Source organism: Scatophagus argus, chromosome 15, assembly GCF_020382885.2.
Source record: "Scatophagus argus isolate fScaArg1 chromosome 15, fScaArg1.pri, whole genome shotgun sequence".
NCBI lineage: Eukaryota > Metazoa > Chordata > Actinopteri > Scatophagidae > Scatophagus > Scatophagus argus.
Genome location: NC_058507.1, coordinates 5053188 through 5076545, shown reverse-complemented (window position 1 = coordinate 5076545; position 23358 = coordinate 5053188). Strand labels below are relative to the sequence as shown.

General features: G+C 42.7%; 1 protein-coding gene across 4 annotated transcripts in view; it reads left to right on the top strand.

The window, feature by feature from the left end:
- Nucleotides 1–23194, top strand: part of sash1b (SAM and SH3 domain containing 1b) — a 44615-nt gene extending 21421 nt beyond the window's left edge. For 2 of the 4 annotated variants that reach the window (XM_046412777.1, XM_046412776.1), the window contains exons 3-19: nt 10627–10755; nt 11284–11334; nt 11776–11825; nt 13699–13739; nt 14155–14241; nt 14411–14523; nt 14979–15080; nt 16175–16307; nt 17330–17727; nt 18121–18195; nt 18301–18441; nt 18562–18694; nt 18990–19159; nt 19244–19450; nt 20115–20274; nt 20639–20770; nt 22054–23194. In XM_046412777.1, coding sequence (XP_046268733.1) covers nt 10627–10755; nt 11284–11334; nt 11776–11825; nt 13699–13739; nt 14155–14241; nt 14411–14523; nt 14979–15080; nt 16175–16307; nt 17330–17727; nt 18121–18195; nt 18301–18441; nt 18562–18694; nt 18990–19159; nt 19244–19450; nt 20115–20274; nt 20639–20770; nt 22054–22853 — 2922 coding nt within the window. In that variant the 3' untranslated portion in view covers nt 22854–23194. Of the gene's footprint in view, nt 1–7342; nt 7609–10626; nt 10756–11283; nt 11335–11775; nt 11826–13698; nt 13740–14154; nt 14242–14410; nt 14524–14978; nt 15081–16174; nt 16308–17329; nt 17728–18120; nt 18196–18300; nt 18442–18561; nt 18695–18989; nt 19160–19243; nt 19451–20114; nt 20275–20638; nt 20771–22053 lie in introns of those variants that run through there. The other 2 variants (XM_046412779.1, XM_046412778.1) reach the window with 2 other exon arrangements.
- Nucleotides 23195–23358: the final 164 nt, after the last annotated feature.

Genomic DNA, 23358 nt, shown 5'->3' with positions numbered 1-23358 from the left:
GGGATTTATTAGTTTCCACACTAAGATAAATAAACACACGGTAACAACACAATGTACAGTCCAGTTGTTTCTTATTTATAAACGCACTTAAATTAGTTCAATACCATCACTATAATCATGATTAATGTTATTTTATATTTTTGCTCCACTCAATCAGATTAGCTAATTGAACTTGCCGTAGTTTATACTAAAATAAGACTGCTGAAATAAATTGTCACGTGTGTGCAAGTTCTGTCTGTGTGTGGTGTGTGACAGCATATGCTGGAGCAGGATCATGCAGTCAATTTCAGAAGTAAACAATCTGACTCAACCACCAGGGTCATTTAAATCGCTCCACGCGTAATTAGACTGCCAAATTCAGCTGAGAGGATCAGAGGAACACGGCCGAGTCTGCATCTAAACAAGGCTTCTGTCTACAGGCCGATTGTAAGTTTACATGCCCAATATTTCACTAGAAAAATTATTCTGTATACTTTCATACTGCAAATAAAAGTTTCTTTGACAACTGTTAGATCTGTGATGTAGCTCCATATCATTGGTTTTAATACTGAAAACAAGTTTCTTTTTTAATGACTTACAGGTTATTTGTGTATAGTCCTCATAGAGCTGTTACAGTTAATCAAGTCAATTGACAGAAAATTAATCGCAACTGTTTTTGAAACAACATGTGCTTCAAGTTGTCAGATATCAGGCTTTTCCTTGTCATGTCATGAACTGAATATATTTGGGTTTGAACAGTTTATTTCACTGTTTTCTAACAGTTTATAGACAAAATGCTAAATTGACATTGAAATGCATTTGGCTTCAGCACCTCATACATACAGTATTGCAGATTTGTGTTGAGGTATGAGCCTGGAGCACTGGGATTGAATTATCTGCCAAGGGGGACTGTAATTGAACTGGTTAGGGTTTATTATGATTTATCAGTCTCTCAAAAGTGTGGTCTAATTCTGGTCTAACGCTTTAATGTGCTGACATAATTTCCCATGATCAAATAGAACAATAAATGTAACTGACAGTGTTTCATTGTTATAGACTGGTGGTCATGGGAGTTGGGATGAAGGCTGAGCAATGTTTTTATGATATATATTATAATCATGCCTAATTGGTGAAGAAATTCTGGTGACTTTTTTCAAAATATGATATGGTATTTGTAAAGCATTATTAACACTTGACAATACAATTTCACAGAAATTCACTGATACAATCAAGTTGTAAATTTCAGTACTTTCTCTGTCACACATTATCGACTAATGATTGTTTGGTTCTTTTGCTGTAATATTATTAATATTTCTTTAATATTCTTTTAACATTTTATTTTACTACCAACTTTTCCCTGCGTGCAGTAAGATCTTTTGCTTATCATTATTAATGGAAAGTTATATAACCACTTCTCATTCCCTCCTCACCTTGTCATGGCCTTTATTTCACCTCCGGAGTAGAAATGCTTTTACTCGACCACAGTATATGAATCATCTATTTTTATTATCCACATTCAATTTCCAAATGCACAGTGGTAACTTAAAACCTCTGAGAATGGGATCTATGACATAATACGGTGTAATGCCTCTCTTCGCGCATCACTGAGCAAATGGATGCATCTGACTTTTGTAAGAAGCGGTGGGCAGACTGGATGACAATACAAGAGGAAAGTGGGACAGGAGGGGGAAAATAAATACTCAGGCTTATGAATAAGGAGAGCAGAGAAGGGGGCAGCATGTGATGACAAAGGGCTGGACTGAGAGGGAGGGATTTTCAATCAAGAAAAACGATCTCCTGGTTGTCGGAGCTTGAAATTCCTCAAAGAGGGTGAGGGCCAGATATGGATGAGTTTCGATCAGATCCAGACTGCTCCACAGTGATGCGACCCAAAGAGAAACAGATCCAATTGAATTAACAAATCCCAGAAGTTTTAAAGGCAGGTTATCTGGTAAGGATGCCATGGTGGTCCATGTTTGGTCAATAGTCACTGTAAGAAGGACACAGTGCTTTATTCTATTAGTGCTTTTAGCTTATTTTATTGTTTTCATGCTATTGATCCTGAAATCTAAAACTTGAGTGCTGTGCATTAGTTAGTATAAAAGACTCAGTTATTGCATCAATTAATTTGAACTGCATTTGGAACCACAGTATGTATTGTGTGTATGGTATAGCCTCATGCAGGGAGATCATTTATAATGCATGAATTTAATTATTGAATTTTTTTATTCCTGAGTGCTTATGCTTGACTTAATATGGTTTAAGCATTCTGCATTATTAAAGTTTGTACGATATTTTTACAACATAGCCGCTTGGATCTTCTAAACGGACCTCAGATCAGCTATCCCCGTCGAAGCTCACCTGTATAAAGCATCCAGAGACAAAGGCAGTGACTGAATAGGCTATGAATAAGAATAAAAATAAAAATTCAGGATACCACAGTGAACATTAAGGCAATTCATGCAACATTGTTTTACTCAGAGCCAACCGTTGGCCTCAAGAAAGGGATAAATATTGACTAAGAGATCAATTCCAGTGAGTAATTATGCATATTTAATCACCACATCAGTTTCATTGACTTTTGAAGCGGTGTATCTTTTATGAAATGTGAAGGAGGAGATCACTTAAGAGATCAAGTTTTAATGGCTGCACACACACACGTCATAGAAGACATGCCAAGCACTGTAAGCGAGACCTCTGTGGATGTTGAAGTGAAAACAGATTTTCAGGTTCTATCATAGATCTTCATGCAGTTCTTATGATGTCAGAGCATGCTTGGCTAGCTGTGGGTAGCATGTATTAATGGATGTAGAGGCTGTAAGGTGGATGTCCTTGGAACAGCAGAGGAGGAGACGGAACATCTCAGGGTTTAGGCAAAGAGGCAAATTGAGTTGGACAGGGGATGTTGTCTTCTGTTCTGTTGGGATGTCTGCGGTTGTCAGGAGGAACGTGTGCGATCAGCCAGTACGGTCTTCTGAACGTTTGAAGTACATCGTCGCTGTGTTAACATGCAGTTAGACGAATCTCCCAGAGGGGAGAGGGGAGACGCTGGCTCTGAATAGACAACAGGGAAAACTTGTCAGTCTAAATAAGATCTTATGATTCCTTTAGTCGGATAACAGTTTTGATTGTGTCCCCAGAAAATGTAGTTCAGATGTCTGTCGGTGTCTGTGGAACAACATGTGTTAACTGCTGGGTTGAAATGCACTATGCTGTCTGGCGTCTCCATCTCTCTCTCTCTGAATAAAGTTCAAATACGGGAAAAATGGATTTATTTTTTTTCAATTATACATCTTAAGATATATTAATTTACTTGCTTCTCATGGCCAATTTTGATAATTTCAGATATTTATATTTTAAAACGTTCCTAGCCTGTAGCTTATGCTCACCTCAGGGGAAGAAAGGCTAAGATGCAGTGGTTTGTCATATTAAAACTCTGGGGGGTTTTGCAAATTGCAGTCATGTTGTCTTGTCTGAAACTGTTAAAAATAAATAAATAAATAAATAAATATCCACACTGGCGACATGTTTGGCTCTCTAATGTACGCTGAGCAACTCCACCCAGTTGCAGCGTTTTGATATCATGAGCGCGACAGCAACATGCTTCACCTGCGGCTCTTCTTCTTGTTCCTCAGTGAAGGCAATGCGGCTGTGTATCATTGTCTCTGTTTATCTGTCATAACTTCCTCCCTTGTTGTGTATCCCTTGTTAAATACTGGTACCAGTAAAGTCCAATATACTTGAAATCTATTCTGTTGTTAACTGTTTTGCAGCAGTCACGTCTTGGGTCATAGGTCAAGTCTTTCTCTTCTCTTCATCGAACTTGTTTCTGTGCACTGTTTCTCAAGTCAATTCAGTGTCTCCTCTGCATGTTTTTCACATGGGCACATTCAAAAGAGAAATGTCCCGAGGGTATTTTCTTTCCTGATTGGACCGGTTCACTTGTTGTTCACACCATGTAGAATGACCTCATTGTGGGGCCCCATGATCTTACATTTCATGATTGACAGCTGCCCCTGACCTCCGCGTTGTGTCTCACAGGAGGATCAGTGGATGTTGTGGTCCTGAGAGGGCCGAGCTGCCGTACTGATACGCAGCCGGAGACGGTGCGAGTTGGCAGTCGTGTCTCAGAGGATCACGGCACAGTCGCACGAGGGTAATTACCCGAGCTCGGGGTGAAGGGCACCCCGAAGTGATTTCAGCACCTCTGAATTACACATGGTCCAGGGAATACGAACAATCCACAGGCTGCCCCACTACAAACCCTCAACTATCCGGAGCCTTTTACAACTGAGAACTACACATGGTCTTCCTAGGTGTGAATTGTGCTGAATTGTAAAGAGAGGTCTCCCTATTTGTTTCCAGCACCACTGAATTAAACATGGACCAAGGAAGGGGAGCAATCTGCAGGCTGCCCCCCCTAAAAACAAAAAAAAAAACCACCATGCTGCCATCCAGAGGGGATGAATTTCCATACATGTAATTTTAACAGAAATTTAAAGAGGGTGATTCTCTGTTTGATCTCTGCACTGCTGAATTAAACATGCCCCAAAGAACCGGGACAATCCAGAAACTGCTTCAAAACAAGCAGGGAACCCGAGAAATTCACAGGGTGCTTTTTCAGTAATGGATGGTAATAGTCTGTATTTCCATTTGTGCTGCATTTTATAGCTGAGGCTTTATGGAGAAAGAGGCTGTCTAAATCTGGACTATGTGTTTCAAACCAGTGTTTAAAATCCTGACCAGATTTGTAAGATTTTGAGCCGGAGGCAAAAGGTTTGTCCTGTGCCTCCTGTCTTCCCTTTTAATCTCCTTTGGAGTTTCTCTCACATCCTTTTTTAATCTGAACCCCTGGTTGGCATCCCTTAGTGTTATGAATCTCTATTTATTGATGCGTGCCAGTGGACAACAATGGCGGTATTTAATTTGCTTTCATTTGGAAACTCACAATTTTTTTTTTTTTTGTCTCTTACCAAAATCAGGGCACATCAGTCTCGGTCCAGAGTCACTGCTGCCTTTCATTGTGAAACATCTGTGTTTTGCCATTTCTGTCCTGTCTACTGACCATTCAGACTGAGAACATGAGAAATCTGTCAGTTGTGAAACTGGTCTTTTGTCTCCGTCAGCAGTGAGAGATATTTGCTCAGTGACAGGATGAAAAGCAGGAGCAGAGCTGTGTATTGCAGACCTCGCTAATGCAGTTCAAACAAGACGGGGTCCTCTGTATGCAGTGTGTATCCGTGACTGACAGCATGCGTGTCACAGTGCAACACCTCTCATCAGACGCTCGTTTGGGACTTGTCAAAATCCACTTACCACACAGACATGAATGCTTGAGCTCTTCCACTGATCCTCTTTTTCTCCCCCCCCCCAGGGCTGTCGATCTGGACTGGGCCCTTTGGTGCTCTGGAACAACAGACATTCTCTTTCACACACACACTTCATGCATGTATTACGTATCAGTGCTGTCACATGAAGCTCATCTTGATTACAGCACGCTTGTTTTAGACATTTCTGTACCCCTACAGCTCAAGAAAACATTTCAGAATCCGTTAGAGAATATCAGAAATGTTATTGTCAAGCTAGAAAATGGCTGCTTCATTGTTCCTCTCGCTCAACCCGCAGTGAGTATGTCTCGATTTTAAACGTGGTATCAGAGCATAGGAAAACCTTTTGATTCCATTTTTGGTCATCAAAATGTTAAAAAAAAAAAAAATCAATTAAATAATTTCATGGCTTGAGAAAATGACCTTCACAACCCATCCACCACTCAGCAAGGATTGGTGCCAGGACAGGTTTTTGTCTCAGAACTGGACTTGGATTCAGATTCTTTACAGATTACAAATTTTCCATGCTGTGCGATACCAAGGCCGTGGGTCGGACCTGAACACATATGCTAGTCTTCCCGCAGACACATGAATTGTGCCTCCCACCCTCCTGAGCATGGGGTGATCTCCGCTGGGATCAAAGCTCAGATGAGCGCTCAGGCGCTCCAGGGTCTGTACAGACAAGATCAGAGGCCTTGACGGTGATGGGAACAGAGCTGGCTGGTGTAGAGAAATGACGTCTATCTCCAACTCCCCCTGTGCTCCGAAGTGACGAGCAGTCCGCCGCTGTGTAGCCGGGCGGAAAACTGCCCTTTCTGGCAGCGTGTGCATAACGTAGCCTTCCACCATTTCCACCATCTCCGCCATCCATCTGCAGCTCAGGATAATCTGCAGCCTCCTGCAGAAGGTCTAACGCTGGTATTGTTACCTCCTGCTGCTGCTGCTGCTCACAGCTCTGGAGTCAGTGGTCAATTGCTAAAGATGGAGATTAGAGGCAGCAGGGTCACGATTAGACAAAGATGCTGAGGGTTATTTCTCCATGTTTAATCACTGACTAATACTGCAATCAAATGAGGTCACCGCTCTGATACTTTAATGCCTTAAAGATATATAAAGATGCCTTTGTTGATATGTAAACACACTACAGCAGTGAGGAGAGGAGGTAAACCACATTGCTGCCTCTTCTGGACCTGCTTACACCTCTGCTGCAAGACTTGGTTGCAATTTGACTGTAAGACTTAGTAGTTTTTAGTGCACAAAGTGTTCTTTGACATCACTACACTTTAAGTTGAGAGGAAATACTTAGTTTACACATCAGTGTGTCTACCTTACTTGGACTTTCAGCTCACTGCCTTTACCCTCAGCACTTCATGGCTCATCAGTTACTATTTGCTACCACCTACTGGTGTTTAGACTGCTAGTGTCCAAAAAAACCTAAAGGAACCTTAAGCCTGATAAGCGCTCCGACGTGTTTGGTTGGACTATTTACAACAGACCTACTTGTTTATAATATTTTATTCTATTTTTATGCTGATGTTACTTTTATGAAAGATGAAAACAATTGTTTTGACATGTTGCTCTCCGTTTTGTTTGACACGAAGGGCAGCAAGATGCACATTTATGGCGGTGAGGCATGAAGAACCAGAGCTGCAGTGGTTGTGAAGACGAAGAAGACTGCAAGCTAACAAACAGGAATGTTAAAAGTATAAAAAAAATTGTATGAGGAAGGATATTTATTTAACATTTTTGTTAGGCCTCAAGGGTGCACACAGTGCAGTTCCGTGAGAAATGAAAACATTACTTTTGGTTGTTTACAAGAGCTTCAAAAGTGAACCCTGAAACCACCACTTCATTAAAAGGAATAAAAAGACAAAGACATAACATGACAGACTTCTATAATACTGTGGTCAGAGAGGAACCTCCCTATCAGCAGAGGGAGACATATTCTCACCAATATTAAAGCCTGACACATCCCTCTAACTCCACTGCAGACACACACTCTCTCACACACACTAAGAGGTGGTGGTTTATTTGAACATGTGAGTCAGCCAGTGACTTTGGGCTGCAGCTGGAGAGAGTAGAGAGCGCCCCACCCAGCAGCACCAGCGTCACATGTGGTTGCAACCCCCCCTCCACACTCCCTGTGATTTATGCTTGCCGGACACCCCTCCCCTTTACTTCAGGATGTATTGTCCTCCGCTCACTGAACTCAGTTAAGTTTCAAAACGGTGTAGTTCACTTCCAGCAGCTTGGTGGACCGGGTGCTGGGTAGCTACTGTTGGCAGCCAGATGCCTGTTTGCGGTGAGTATATTTTTATGTTTGCACTGGAATGCGGTCCTATGGTTTAGAGCTAGTAGTTTCCTGTAGATTAACTGGGGGAAAACTTCAATTCATATAGCCTTGCTGTATGCATCTTTCCACTGTGAGGTTGTTTGCTGTTTGTTTGGTGAATGAAGACTGTCATTTAGTAGAAAATGCCTAAACAAGTCAGTGCTTGTTCTCCTGATCTTTTGAAACTAATCTCAATACTCTGTTTAAGAGACAATAGACTTTCATAGTCAGTGAGGTTTGTGAGATGGCTTATGCTGCTGAACTAAAAGTTTTAGGTGACAGCTGATTAAAGTTGAGTTGCTGTATTTATTGACAAGATGAACAGCATGGCTCTAGCGTGTGTTTGATGAGATTTAAGGTGGGATACATCACTCAGATGTGGTATTCTGTGGAATATAGTTTATGTCGAGTTAACTTAAATTTACAGCGAGAACGTTTGTTATCAGAGAAGTCGTAGAAAATCACGCCTCATGTTCTTATGTGACGCCTCTGATACTCTTGGTATTGATTTTGGAAACAGGACCATCCTTTAACATCTCTGGCTCAATGTGAGGTAAAGTGATACAAATTATTTGCTGATATTTTGTGACCCAGGTCTGGTTGCCTGAAAGGGTGAGACAAGAGAGAGAAACTGTAAAAACACTCATTAGATACTTTGGGCCCTGGGGGCACGTGGATCTTTTGTCTGCCTATGAGATGCTCAGTGCCTGAGAAATGTGACACCACACTCTCCTTTTCAAGCCTCTGCGGTTGATGTCTCATGCTGCAATTTTGGCTTCGAGACCATTAATTTGGAGACAGAGGGAAATATAAAGCACACAAAAATATTTTCCCAAAACTCCCATTTTGTTAGAATTTTTGGCACGAGAACGGAGCACGTAATGTTTAAGCTTCAGCTCAGATTGTTTGCTGCGTGCTTAAGCTGTGTTTACATTCATCTTGCTACGAGGATGCATACATGCAGTGTGTCTAATGAGCACTCAGACGATGCAAAATCATGTGCCTGTGTCACAATGGGCTGTTTATGTGGATCAGTGGCAGTCTGAGGCTGAAGAAGCGAAGCTGCAGCCAGGCACAGTGCTGAGCTTCTCGGTCGGCCTCGGTTTCGATTCTTCACTGTATGAAAAGCAGCCAGATTTTCAGGCCATTTTCGACCCTGGGGCATGTCATTTACGAAATGAATGGCTCTCTTTTCTGGACAGTTGAGCCAGTCACAGTGTATCGTGCCACAAGACAAGTGGGGCCACAGTATTACTTTTCACTGCAGGGGACTGTTTTCAGCGGGCACATTTGCATACCTGCAGGGTACAGCATGAGTGAAGCATAATAATAATAATAATAATGTGTGAAGCAGTTTATGGACATGCTGGGTGGCTAAAACTGATGAGCACACACAGCTTTTATTCATGTGTCCAGCCTTAACTCATGTCTAGTCGTGATGGGGAGCTGTCTTACATGTTGTTTTACCCACAATATAATCTGTTCATTGCTTTCTTTCTGTTGTATTGTGTAGTTAATTGTTTAGCGCTTGAATGACACACACAGTCTCTCATAACTGTATGACCGTAGTGTTTATTCATTCAGTCAATCTTTTAATTCAGCACTAGCACACCTAGCGCGTAGTTGTTTAGATGTTTTAAATTGTTTATGCTTAGGTTGTTTATTCCTCTTTATGGTTATACTTTAATATCCTCAATGGTTAAATAAATATTCCACCATCATCTTGACTTTGCCTGACACGCGCACGACCACGAGTTTTAGGTCATTAAAAAGAAGCCCTCTAAAATACAGGTTAATTTCAAATAAGTCACTGATATTTTAGTGTTAACCACAAATGTCCTCACTGCTTGTATGAGAAAGTCCCTCGTGGTGACAGATGCACAGCCAAATCTCACCAAACTCTGCAGTTTCCATCAGCTCTACAGAGGGAGCCGAGGTCGAGTCTCACTGCTCTCATGTTGTCGTTTCCATATGAAAAGGCAGGATATTTTGGTGGAGACCAAAACAGAGATGAAAGAGGAATGACTGTTTGTGGTTGTCTGTCAGGTGGACAATAACAAGACTTCCAGATGAACGTTGCTCCTTGTCTGCTTGATGTGGAAATATGCAGCTGTTTGTTTTTATATGTCAGTGTTATGTTTCTGCTGCCCCCAAGTGGCCTAAAAATCTACTAATGCTGGTATAACCGTATTCGAAAACAAAAAATGTTTTGAACACACGTTATGAGTTAACAACCTTAACACTAACTTTATTTAAACAGTTAACACAGTTTGATCAGCAAAGTCACTGGATGGAAGTTTGAATTATCTGCTTTAAAGTTCCTCTTTAGACACTGAGAGGGAAATCGGCCTCAAGTTGATTCTGGTTCTTAAGGTCACAAGGTCATAAAACTCAGCAAATTCCTTGACATGATTTATTTCTTATTCGTTCCTTCTTCCCATATGGCAAAAGGCACACAATTTCAGGTAGTACAATTATAGGAAGCTAAAAGGGGTTACATGTAGGAGGATCCTGCTCTGTGCTTGGACAAAAGCTCATCTGACTGAGTGACTCTGCCTTTTGATTTATGGTAGATTGAACCCTGGCCTCTTGAGTCAAATGCTGATGACTGTAAGAGTGTTAGCTGCGTCACATGGTGTTTCCTCTGGCTTGGAGGGAGGAGGGGGGTTCAGGTCTGAGAAGAGCCAAGGTGATGGACGGGGTCACTGGGCAGGAAGACGACAGGCTGGTGAAGACAGAGGCAGTATCACAGCTGGACGTCTGATGCTTTTACATTCCTGGTGCTTTATCTCAGTGCTTCCTGGCTGTTTGTTTTGCTGGTGACCGTACTAAACCTTGAAACAATGGCCGTAATCATTTTAGTGGTCAGTGTTTACAGTGCTTGCCCGCTGTTTGGCATCTTGCTCAACCTCTGTGGGGTGTCGATTTCCTCCTCTGGTCTGTGGCCATATCTGTTTGAGTGTTTGAATGTCTCTTTATCTCTTTCAGGATGGCTCGGTGGGCAACCTTGATGACCTGGCTCAGGAGTATTCTCGGTATTACGGCACCTCCCTCAGCGACGTGTGTGAAAGGATGGAGGAGCTACGGAAACGCAAAGTAGTGCAAGATGCAGAGATGGTAAACAGTCTTATCAGTCTTTTTTCTTTGGTTCATCAAATCCAATTGAATATCGCAGAATGAAATTATTGAGTTTTTCTATGCTGCCATCTTGCTTATCTCACACAATCACTTTGAAAGGAAGTTGGACATTTTGGGAAATACACGCGTTTGTTTCCTTACTGAGAGTAAGACTAGAAGGTTTGACACAAGCTTAGCATAAAGACTGAAAGCAGGAGCAAAGAGATGTTTAGGTCTGTGAAAAGGTGACAAAATCCACCTACCAGCACCTCTAAAAGTCACAACAGAGCATGTTTTAGCTCGTATGTTTAGTGAGGTTAGCTGTTTCCAGTCTCTATGCTAAGTCACACTAACCATTTTTTTCTCGTCTAGCAATGGGAGAGTTCAGTCTTGACCAGTGACACATACCTGTTAACCTGTGTTATTCCACAACGCTGGCTGGCCAATTCAGCTCAATATTATATCTATTCTTGTGTTATGATGACGTTATAATTGACTCCTCCACTTCCCCTGCCCTGTGTGTTTCAGGGAAAGGTTGACTCAGCGGCCACATCACTGCAGCTCCGCTCTCAGATCCAGGTGAGTGTCCAGCTCTGAGTGTGTCAGACCTCAGGAGAACTTCCTCCTGTTTGCGTCAGCAGACAGGCTGATAAGAGGCCACAGAGCTGCCTCGTCATGATTATCCAGAACAAAACCAAAGCAGAAGACTAAAAAATAAGACACGACTGACTATGATACAGAGAGCTGGCCTTGACACTGTCCTCCAGTGTGGGGGAACAGATCCTGAAATGTGACTGGTGGCATGTGCGGGTTTTGTTGCCACACAAATTACAAGACTGGTATTTTAAAAGTGCAACAAATTACAAATAAACAAATACTTCAAATTCCTCTGATTGCAGTTGACTCTGTCTGAGATGGTTTGTCTGCCACATCCAAACAGCTCATAAAGTGAAGCTTTGCCACTGTTTGTATTTTGAATTCACACTTTCTTTCTTTCTTGTTTTTTTTAATCTCCTTAAGGAATCCCTTGGACTCAGCAGCACCACGTCCACTCCAGAGACTGAGAGAAGGTAAAAAATGATTCATATTGTTTAAAAAAGAAGTTAAAAATGCACATTTTCAATATTTTGATGTATATTCAGTACATCAGAGAGACTCAGCGTCAGTGCAGTAAGAACAGGGACCATCACAGATCGTCATAGATGGCTGGAACTCTTATTAGGTTCAGATGATGTGTAGTCAGCCACGTTATCATTTAACAGTTATACTCTTGGTGGCTGAAGTGTGACTCCTCTTCCTGGATTATCTCTCAGTGCCTCTCATGCTTTTTCTCAGCTTCCTGGTGCCCTCCAGTCACGTTTATGAAGTGTTTCTTGTCACCTCTGAACTTCCTTCCTTCCCTCCATTGTTTCCTTTGCAGGATCTCAAAGATTACTCATATTTTGTCATTGGAAAGATGAATTTGATGAGTTGAATTGGGTGATGACTAATGATAAAGCAACGTAATGTTTAGATTAAGCTTGTTAAAGAGTCATAACCATGAAAACTGAGCGATATTACGGTTTTATCTATTACTCTAAACCAGGACAGGAAAACAGCAGACAAATCTTCCAGTTTTCATTGGAAACTTACACTGCCCCCTAGTGGGACAAACACTTAATAGCTCTGGAAGTCTGACTGACACCGCTACATTTATGCTTAGGTTTTTGTGCACGTTTTAATCAGTATTTTTTAATTAGTCTTTTCTTCCTGATATGTATATTTTTCTTTTGATCACTTGTTTGTCCACAGTGGCACGCAATTTCCTCTGTGGTTTTTCCTCTAACTTTTAAGAGTTTTGTATGGAAAAGTTCTCTTTTGGTGTGCTGCCTTTTGAGATTGTTACTGTGGTTAACAGCTTCACAAATATAATCCGTTTGAGGTTACTCATTGTCATGCCAAAATATTTGACTTGTATATAATCTCCTGCTTTTTTTTTCCCTCAATGATGTTTAACTTGAAAACAGTGCTGGGTGGTTTGGCCTAAAAATTGATTGTTCTTTTGCCTGTTTCACAATCCTCTGAAGAAAATTAAAGCGATGGGGATAGAGATTTTCTTACACTCACGCAGACAATATTTTTGGTAATGTTGAAAATTTGATTATCCACAAAATGTATCTTTTAGAGATACTTCTTTACTGAAAACCAGGTGAGGCTATGGCTGCTTAAGACCACCTGGCAAACAACTTCTTTTCAGTGGGAACAGAAAATCAGATAAATTACTTTCTTTCATTCGATTATTTAGCCAAACTTGATAAAAAAAAATAAATAAATTCAGTTTCATCACAGGTCACAGCAGTAGACAATATGACCACTGATATCTCATTTACAAAACAAGAATCACAAGCCTGATCTGTTTGCAAACTCATTCGCTGACCCAACACCAACAGCAAGTGTCAACTGATAGACTGAGAGAGAGAGAGACGGTTATACACAACAAACAGTCCAGAGACATGAAGAGAGAGAGACAGAGAGGGGGAGGGAGGGAGGGAGGGCGGGAGAGGGAGGGTGAAAGTGTGCAGGGAATGCAGAGGCCGTGTTAGCGCTGCTGCTGCAAAACCCTGACTGGACATGAAAAAGAGTCTATTGTTCCCGCGATGGCCGTAGAGCACTGACCTCTGTTCATCAGCCAAGAGCAGCCAGCCTTTTTCATCTGTTTTGACTGCTTTGATTTCCCTTCACTGTGCCGCTGCTGTCATGAGGGACAGAGCACTTATGTGACTCTTTTTTTTATTTTTTTAATCTGACGCAAGCCGAGCGCATAGAAAGACATGTTAAGGGAGATGGTGGGATTGCAGGGAAAATGAAGAAGATAAGTTTGGACAGCAGGTACTGTTCTGCTCAGGGCTCCGATTCCTCTTTTGAGCTTGTCATGCGAAGTCATTATTCTGGTCTTACTTTCAGGTTTCCCGTGCACAAATCTAACTCTGATGATGGATCAGGAGGTAAGCTGAGATTTTATATGAACCTTATCTACATGCATCATGTACCTGATGTCTAACTGTCAACTTTCGTGGCCTTTTTTACACTAAACTTGACCTATGGGAAATCCGCTTTAAAAATGTTTTTCTGTGTATTAGTGGTTGAAGGTGTTTCAAATCCAGAATATTTCATGTTTGATAGTAGCAATTACAGTGTGGAGTGAATCTTTTAAAATACTTAAAATTACCTTTTATATTTGTATTTTGAGAATATTATAATATAGGACAAGACCTGATTGTTTTTGTTTATTCAGTTCATTTGTTGTTTGTTTATTTGAGTTATTCAGTGTTTGCCTATAATATGGATATTTTCTTGTTTAATTTTGCCATGATGCTCCCCCCCCTGCACTAAATTAAACTGAATCATTGTACTGTAAAGGAAAATTTGATGGAAAGCGAAAGAGCAAGTCGTTTTGGCAGAGTTTCCGAAAGTCACAGAAAGGAGCTGTGCGTCAGATTTCAAAAGGTATGTTGAGACACTCGCACAAAACAACACACAGGAAATGATGAATGTACACAAGGATTTCTCATGAACATCAGTGTCTGATATTAGGGTATTTCTTAATAAAATAAAATGTGTCAGTTGTGTTTAGTCAGCTGACTTTTTTTTTTTTTTACTTTGCGTTACTTGACAGGCGATGATGTTGGTTTTGTGGCCAGTGAAATCACCATGAGCGACGAAGAGCGTATCCAGCTGATGATGATGGTGAAGGAGAACATGATCTCGATAGAGGAAGCCCTGGCACGGGTATGACGTCGTGCATCCCAAAGATCTCCACTTTACAGCCGCAGTGTTTTTATCCTTTTGCTTAACTTTGGGAGTCTGCCATGTTTGAATGAGAAGCCAGTTGTAAAGCAGTTTGTCCCCTGAGGTATAAAACTGCAGCCATTTAATCAAACAGGTCAAGCTGAAACTGACGCTTGCACACTAAATATACTTCTCTAAGTTGTGTTCTTTCAAAGCTACATTCTTTAGTCAGGGTAGGAGGTGATTTCTCCAAAAAACATGCAATTCTGAATACTTGGCAAAAAGATCATTTTTGATGTGTAGAAAAATCTGTGGGCAATTCTGAATGCTCTGAACGTGGCTTCATCTGCACAAAGAAAAGCATGCAGTTCTAATGAATTCAAAATAAATAACAGGCCTGCTGCCAGATTCGTGTACTCGGCATCATGTACTAACAGGGTCATCTTTTGTTGCAGCTGAAGGAGTTTGAGATACAAAACAGACAGATGTGCAGGTCCGATCCTGCTGAGTGGACCGAGCCCTCCAGTCCCACCCCGAATGAGTTGATCAACTGCAACGTAAGTCTGTAAGCGCCCCGTCTGAGGGCATCTTGGTTGCTTTTTAATGCTGAATAACAACTTCATGTTGTGTGTTGTGCATGAGAGCCTCTGACCTATCAGTGCCAAGGCTGCTGAGTTGTTGACAGCGCCTCTCTCTTTCCCTCGGCCCCTGTCCCACCGATGAACCGGGGGCCCTCTAAAGCCCTGTAGCTCAGAGCCTTCTCCCAACTGCAGGGCACTGGGCGGACTTCTATTCATTGCTGTCAAAGCGCTAACCCCCTATTGTGCTGTAGTGAGCGGGTGGATTCAGCGCAGGGCACTGTTATGCAGGCCACAGCTCTTTTATGCTTGGGTGGGGTGATTAGGGGGCTCAGGTTCAGGGCACATTTTTCAGATTCATCTGGATGGCCTGACTGTTTCTCTCTGGTGTGTGTGTGTGTGTGTGTGTGTGTCTCTCACCTCATCTTTCTGTGTGTGTGTGTGATGACTGCATGTCCGTAGCCTCTCTTATAGACTATCTAGACTCATTTTACTGCGTATTTAAAGCTGCTAATCAACTTTCATTTTTGTCTGTTGTGCACTGTGGGGTGCACACACTGCTCATGTGTTGGTCAGCAGATGAAACCTGACCCGAGTCCTCAGATGTACCACTGACTTTAAACTACCCGTCATTTCAGATCATGCTTTAGGTGATTTCCAAGCAGCTGGCCTTTTTTTGTTTTCCCACATTTAAAAAGCCTCTTCTCTTCGCTGTGGTTTCCTGCCACATATTTATATTAAGCTATGAGTAGTTTCAAGAACACCATCAGTGGGTCCTTGCTGCGGCATCTGAGCACAGCTTACATGCACTTTTATGTTTTATACAAGTTAAATTGTTGAAGTATATATAAACTTCAGTGTGGTTTGTTAATGTTGTCATTTCAGCTCTCAGACTTTATCGGCGTATTCAGAGAGCAAAAGTACCAGTAGCTCATAACAGCTTCTTCTTTCTTTACAAGTAGAAACAGTCCACTGTCGGCAGGCTCATAGCGTTATCTCAGCATAACTGTGAAGCTCCTGTGCTAAGATAAATGTTTTTTCGAAGTAAAATTCTCTTCGGTTTCTCCGATCAGCCGTGTGACCTGTCAGACGCTGAACAAGAGGAATCTGTGACCTTCAGGAGACTTCATAAACTGGTCAACTCAACCCGGAAGGTGAAGAAGAAGCTGATCAAGATCGAGGAGTCTAAGAGGCCCGAGACAGAGGGTACTAAAACCTGTTAGATTCATAAGGCCCATGTAGATGTAGCAGCTATCATAGTATTTGATTTTTTCGTTTTTTTCAATCTTCAATTTGTAAGACATGGCCATAATTTTAGTTTTAAACATTGCAAAAATGAACCAACATCTTCAAAAGAATGTGAAGGAACTGAAGGAAGTGTTGCAGCGACTTCCACTAGAGTTAGCATGCTAACCAGCTAGCCCTGGCCTGTCCTGCCTCTTGAGACGAGCTTAAATGCCTTGTTAAACCATCGTCAAACACACTTCATTCAATCGAAACACAAACAAAATAAAACCAAGACCAAAACCGTCTTGGCTCGTCTTTCCACAATTTGCTCTAGTTTAATCAATCCTCAGTTCACCATGAGATGTGAAAATATTCTGATGCCCAGCTCCTAAATTGTTTATGTTTTCATTGCCCAGACATGTGATGTTACTGGACAAAGTGAAAGAGATGCTGTGGTTTTTATTCAGTATGTTGCTCTGCACGCAGCCAAGATGTAAAAACCAGACGGTGTTTACAGAGGAAATGGTGAACAGGTGACAACGCGGTGCTGAATGTGACGCAGAGTCTGGACAAAATATCAGTAATTGTGCTGGATATAATTACTGTTTGACTAAGTATATTTACTGCAATAACAGTATTTACCAGGTGTTTCCACTAGTTGTGTAGTCTATGTGAATATGTTTTGAAGAATAGCACTCCAACTTTATTACAACGTGCTTTTATCCCCAACATGTTTACATTTTACAGTTTGCCATTATGAAAGTAATCAGTGGTGGGCCTGTAGATTATCCTCTGCAGGCTGGAATAGCCTCTGAAACAGCTTGTATGCTATGGGACACTGCAAGACAAATTAAGAAAAAAAAATGTTTTAGTTGGTCCCGTAGCTTTGTATGAAATCAACAATACCTGAAAGCTCCAACATAATTTTCACCTTGAAAAAAAGTCCATATAGAAGTAATAAACAGCTTCATTTCCTTCCTTCTGCTCTGTTTGCCCTCCAGAGAGCCTAAACATGGATGTTCTTCCCTGTGGAGATGCCAGCACGTCTCTGTACTCAGGTGTGCAGAAGAAGCCTCTTTGCCCCGTGGACTCCCTGGCTTCAGCCCTGCAGGAGCAGCTCACCTGCGACAGGGACTCTGACAGCCTGACCACCTCCCCCTCCTCCAGCAGCCTGGACACCTGCAGCAGCCAGAAGATGTTCCAGGTCTTCAGCAAGTCTAACGGCAGCCCCATTCATCAGGAGACGACTGTAGCAGGGGAGGTGAGGGAGGCTGGCGAAGGCAGCGGCTCTTCCTTTTCTGAAACGGAGGCGTGCAACGACGAGGAACTCAAAATCGCTCGCTCGGTGACCGACGGAGAGCTCCGTCACCGGATCCTCAACCCGCTCAGCCATCACGGGGTAAAGTCTCAGTTCCTTTAGCTTATGAGAATCCAGCTTGAGATTGATAAGAACTGTGACAGCATCACTCAAACACCCACAATCCGGCTCACCTGAAAACGCCCATCCTCAGACACAATGATCCTACATAATATCTCCCTCCCTCTCTCTCTCTTCCTGTACACGCTCTGAATCTTATTATCGCAGACGTCCATCCTACACACACTAACATGTAATCACGAATCCTCCACAAAAACTTGAGTTGTAGCTTTGCTGGTGGACTGAACTGGCAGCTTCAGCAGCTGCTCAAGGTGCAGTTCGTCCAGTGGTGGCAAACTGACTGTATTCAGCAAAGAAACCCAAGTTCACATGCGTCTCTGCATCTCTGCTCACGAATGTCCTTTTTGTTCACAGAGAGCTTGTAGCTTCGGAGGATTCGATCTGACCAACCGCTCGGCGCACGCAGTCATTTCTGACAACGACAACACTGTACGTAGCTGTCATGCTTCCTGACATTTTTCAGACACCGAAACAATAGTTAAACTTGTTTGTTTATCTGCCTTTTCCTCCTTTAAATGTCCGTGTACAAAACAGAATAAAGACGGTGATGGTCTGAGCGATCCCATTAAGTTTCCACCAGCATCTCGTATTTCCCTGGGCAAAAAAGTCAAGTCTGTGAGAGAAACTATGAGAAAGCATATATCCAAGAGGTACCACTATTCTCTCTCTGAACAGGTATGTGCATTACAGTCCAGAAGCATCTGTCAGACTGCTATACATGCATGTCCGTATATGTAATACTGGGAAGATTGTGACACATAAGTGATATCTTTTTTCCTCCTCTCTGTGTCCCAGTCAAGCCCAGACCGCATATCCAGCTGTCCTCACTCGCCTCAGACAGACTCTGACTCTTTGGAGAAACCCAAACTGAAGCCGGGAGGGTCTGTGGAAAGCCTGAGGAGTTCCCTCAGCGGACAAAGTTCCATGAGTAAGTCTGTTTGTGTACAGCCTGCGTGGGACAGATCTGGGTGCACTTGCATATAATTCTCAGTGTTTGTTTTAATGTGACCTTGGAGCACCAGATGTGTGGTGTTTATCAGAAAGGTGTTTCAAGGACGCCTTTGAGGTAGTCTAAACTTTCTGGTTTCGCTTTGTTTGTCTATGTGGAAGTCTGGCACTCCAGTCAGATTAAAAAATATTAAAAATATTTAGCAAATACTAACACACCCGTGCAGCCTCGTGGTCTTGGAAGTGGCTCATTCGTCTGTGTGTGGTTCGTGTAGGCGGTCAGACGGTGGGCACCACAGACTCGTCCAACAGCAACAGAGAAAGCGTGAAGTCTGAGGACGGGGAAGAGGATGAGCTGCCGTACCGCGGACCCTTCTGTGGACGTGCTCTGGTTCACACCGACTTCACTCCCAGTCCCTACGACACTGACTCCCTCAAACTGAAGGTACGAAAACGTCCATCCACTCAGTGCGTACACATGAGCTGACATCTTTCAAGGAACTCAAGCCCCGCTGCTCTTGTGTTGCAGAGTGGAGATGTCATCGATATCATTAGCAAGCCTCCGATGGGTACGTGGATGGGGATGCTCAACGGTAAAGTCGGCACCTTCAAGTTCATTTATGTGGATGTCTTGAATGAAGAGGAGGTGAAGCCCAAGAAGACGCGCAGGCGGAGGAAGGCCCGGCAACCCAAACCCACCTCTGTGGAGGAGCTCCTTGATCGCATCAACCTCAAAGTAATAAACTTAAGACATTATCAGAATCTGTCTCTCTCTCTCTCTCACACACACACTCACACACACACACACAGGCGGAGGAGTTTTCTGTGGCTCAGAAAATGAGCACCAGTGGCTAATGGGTTGTAATTCTAGCTCTATTTCAAGAAATAATTTGGCATTTAGGAAAATAATACCTTTTCAGTTTCTTTGCAGCGGGTTAGATGAGAAGATTATACCACTCTCATGTTTGTATGCTAAGTGTGAAGGTAAGCCAGATGATGGTTAGCTTAGCTTAGCATAAAGACTGGAAACAGGGGGAAACAGCTAGCTGGGCTCTGTCTGAAAGGTAAGAAAAATCCGCTGATAAGCATGTCTAAGGCTCACAAATTAACGTGACATATTTTGTTTGTTTGATCTGCTAATAAAAAAGACAAATTGATGTTTTACTGGGGATTATTTCCTGGCCAGGCACTAAGCTAAACATTGTCTGGCATTAGCCTCTTGTTTACTGTGCAGTGCAATTGGGTACTCACTGTCTCATAAAATTAAAAATAAAAATGTAACATTTGTGATTTGAAAAATTTGAGAAAAATACTGAAAATTCAGCCTGTCAAAACACTTTATAGCAGATCCGATTTCAGTTTAATGCACATTAATTTGTTTGTGTGTCACCTCTCCACAGGAGCATCTTCCCACCTTCCTTTTTAATGGCTATGAGGACCTGGAGACTTTCAAGTTGCTAGAGGAGGAGGATCTGGATGAGCTGAACATCAGGGACGCCCAGCACAGAGCTGTGCTGCTCACTGCTGTGGAGCTGCTGCAGGAGTATGACGGTGGGTCAGGTAATCAGGCTGACATGAGTGTGGAAAAAAACTACAATACTGTCAAATACAAGTCAAACATACAGAGACACCAGATACAATGATATTTATACAAGGCTGACACATTGGAGGATATCTACCATATGATCCTGTCTGATGAAGGCTGAAATGATGGGGAAATAAGCGTTTAAGTTTGGTGTTACTGTGAAAACATCTACCCTAGATTATTATTTACAGTCTGTAATTTTAAAGAATCCGTTCATATGTTTAATCCAGCTGCTTTTAAAAGCGATCCAAGCACACAGCACATGCAGGAGCTCCCCACTGGTTTCCTCTGGGTCATGTGTGACTGTCTGCCCCCTGCTGGCCGTGTTGTGTCTTGCAGGAAGCAGCGACCCGGAGCGAGGCAGTCAGTCTGGAGGCTCGCAGGAGAAGCTGCTCCTGGACAGGCGTGGCCTCACGGGAGACTCCCCGCGGGACTCTGGCTGCTACGAGAGTAACGAGAACCTGGAGAACGGTAATGACAGCCTGAGTCGCCTGTGAACACTTGTCCTCCTCCTTCTGCCTCATCCTTCACTACAAAAACCTGTGTGTCGGTCTGCAGCCCTTCTTGATGCTCAAGCCTTTCAAGTCTTCAAATTCAGTTTTCATGCTGTTCTGGACAGACTCTGCTATAGTCACATTTACTTCTGGTGCATCTCCTTCGAGTCATACCTTCTTCTGTTTCCACATCACTGAATCAAACTGTTTTGCAGTCTTTTTTTTGTCTGTTCGGTGCTTTCGAGAGCTGATATTTCTTGCCTTTTTCTACAAGCATAACATTCAAAATGTGATAACGCATTGTTCTCTGTTACTATGGGACTGTAACGTTCGCTTGCATCGTGTCAGGCTGAGCAGTGACCCCTAAAGACATTTTTCACACCCTTGAGCGAACTATATGTGGAGCCGCTTGTGGGTCTGCTCACAAATAGATCTGCAGTTGCGAGTTGTGTGGTGGTTTTTGCGTTTGCTGAAAATGGCGACTGTTGAACGGAGCGTGTGATAAGATTTAAATAGGCTCTGAAAAAGTAGCTGCAGCACATTAACTGTGAATGCTCACTTTATTCATAGCGATATCATTCTTACCGTGGTTATTTGGTTAGGCTTAAATCTAAAAATTGTCAAAATGCGAAGAGTTGTGCTCACTGTAAATGAGGGTTCTTGTGAATGTCAAATGGTCATGTGGGTAGAGATCTTAGTCACATCAGCCACACATGTAAAGAGTATTTCTCTCAAGATTTTGCTGTTTGTGTGTATATTTTTTTAGTCCAGTGAAATATAACGTAGCACACTATTTTATCATGTGCCTGCAAACTGCATCGAGCAGAATAATTAAAATATTTACTAAAGACTATAATTATACTTGTTAAATATGGCATTTTGTATAATTGTAAATGCACTAAAATGCAGACTTAGAACTTTGATGCAGTTAAACTCCTTCTAACACTTCTGCCAGAGGTGTGGCAGTTCGACGGTCTGAAGTCTCTGCATTTTCTGAAGTGTGCTTCTGTCACGGTTGAGCGTGAGGAATAAATTGCTCCATGCTTTACCAGACTTGACTGCTTTCCTTCTTTTCCTTCATCCATCATTCACTTTTGGCACACATTTAGATTTTGTTTTGAACTTGTTCTTTTCTTGGGCATCCTTTCACAATGGCCACCCTTTTCCGACACTGAGCCGCTCTGCTGCTGTTCTGTTGAAGTCGAATAACATAAGTCACAACTGACCGGCACCTGCACACGCTTCACTTGTTTATTTCAGGAAGGGACAAAAAGACATCCTCATCCATGAGCAGGTCCTCTTCTGGTTTTGAGTCGAGCCACCTCACGTCCCCAGAGAGCCCTGCCCTCCCAAAGACCCTGACCTGCACCAGCTCTAGTAAGACTTCAAGTGAACCGGCAGTCCTGCCCTGTGTCTTCCCATCACTGACACCCCCAAAGAGCAGCTTAACTCCCATAAGAACTGCAAGAGGTCATGTTCCCTGTGGAGCCACTGCAAGGAGCCAGAGCTGCATGGAGCTAAGAAGAAGCCGAGCACCAGAGCCGCTGAGGCGGAGCTTCTCCCTGACTGGCCTCCACACAGAGCAGAAGAGACAGCTCGCTGACCGTAAAAACCGGACCGCTTGTGTCAAGACCGAGGAGAGCTCACAGCCCTCCTCCGTGAGTCCTCAGAAACGTGGTGAGGTCAAGTCTCCGACCCACCAGCCTTCATCCACGTCCTATAATGCTATGTGCAGCACTTTCAACACAGACACAGTAAATGCGTTTGCCCCTAAACAAGCAGCAACAACACAAAGCACACACCTCAAGCAGCCACCCACACACCCAGCAGAAAGATCCAGTCAACCTTTAATTACGCCTTCCTTACCGAACCCACGCCGAGAGCCCTCGCTAACAGAGACTGCCTCTGTGTGCAACTACACAAGCCACACGTTGTCACAGGATACAAGCACTCGCTCACTTTCAGCCAATTTTGAAGCCCGTCGGCTGAAACTGAAAAGAAACAAAAAGGCATCCGTAAACTCTGTAAATCTTGGCTCCCTGATTGAAGAAAGGCTTTAGCTGCAGGGAGCCATTTTCTGACAAGCTGTCAGCCTCAAAATAACTGCTGCTGTGCGATGATCACCATCTTTAAACAGTATTTCTTTCTGAATATTCTTTTTGTGGCACGTTTTTTCACAGTAGCCATAAAGTATAATAACATGGGTTTAAATGCAGTATTGTCACTTTTCTTTAGCAGGTTCAGGTGGAATAAACACAAAGTTCAGTCTAGTAATCCTGCCTAAGGAAACAAACCTAAAGTTTAGACAGTGCCAAGCTCTTTAAAACTCACTGAGGCTGGTTCACTGTCACACTGGGACTAGTCAACAGAACAGAGCCATTGTTAATGTTATTAGTAACATCTGTGCTTTTCCTGTTTATGACAACTTAAACATTTTTTGACATCTGTGTAATCTAACTGCAAGTAGTGATGGCACATCACATAATAAGCAGCTCTACATGAAGTGTAGCCAGCAAGTTGAGCAGTGACATCCCACCCAGCAGGCATTTGTCTTCTGTGTAAAGA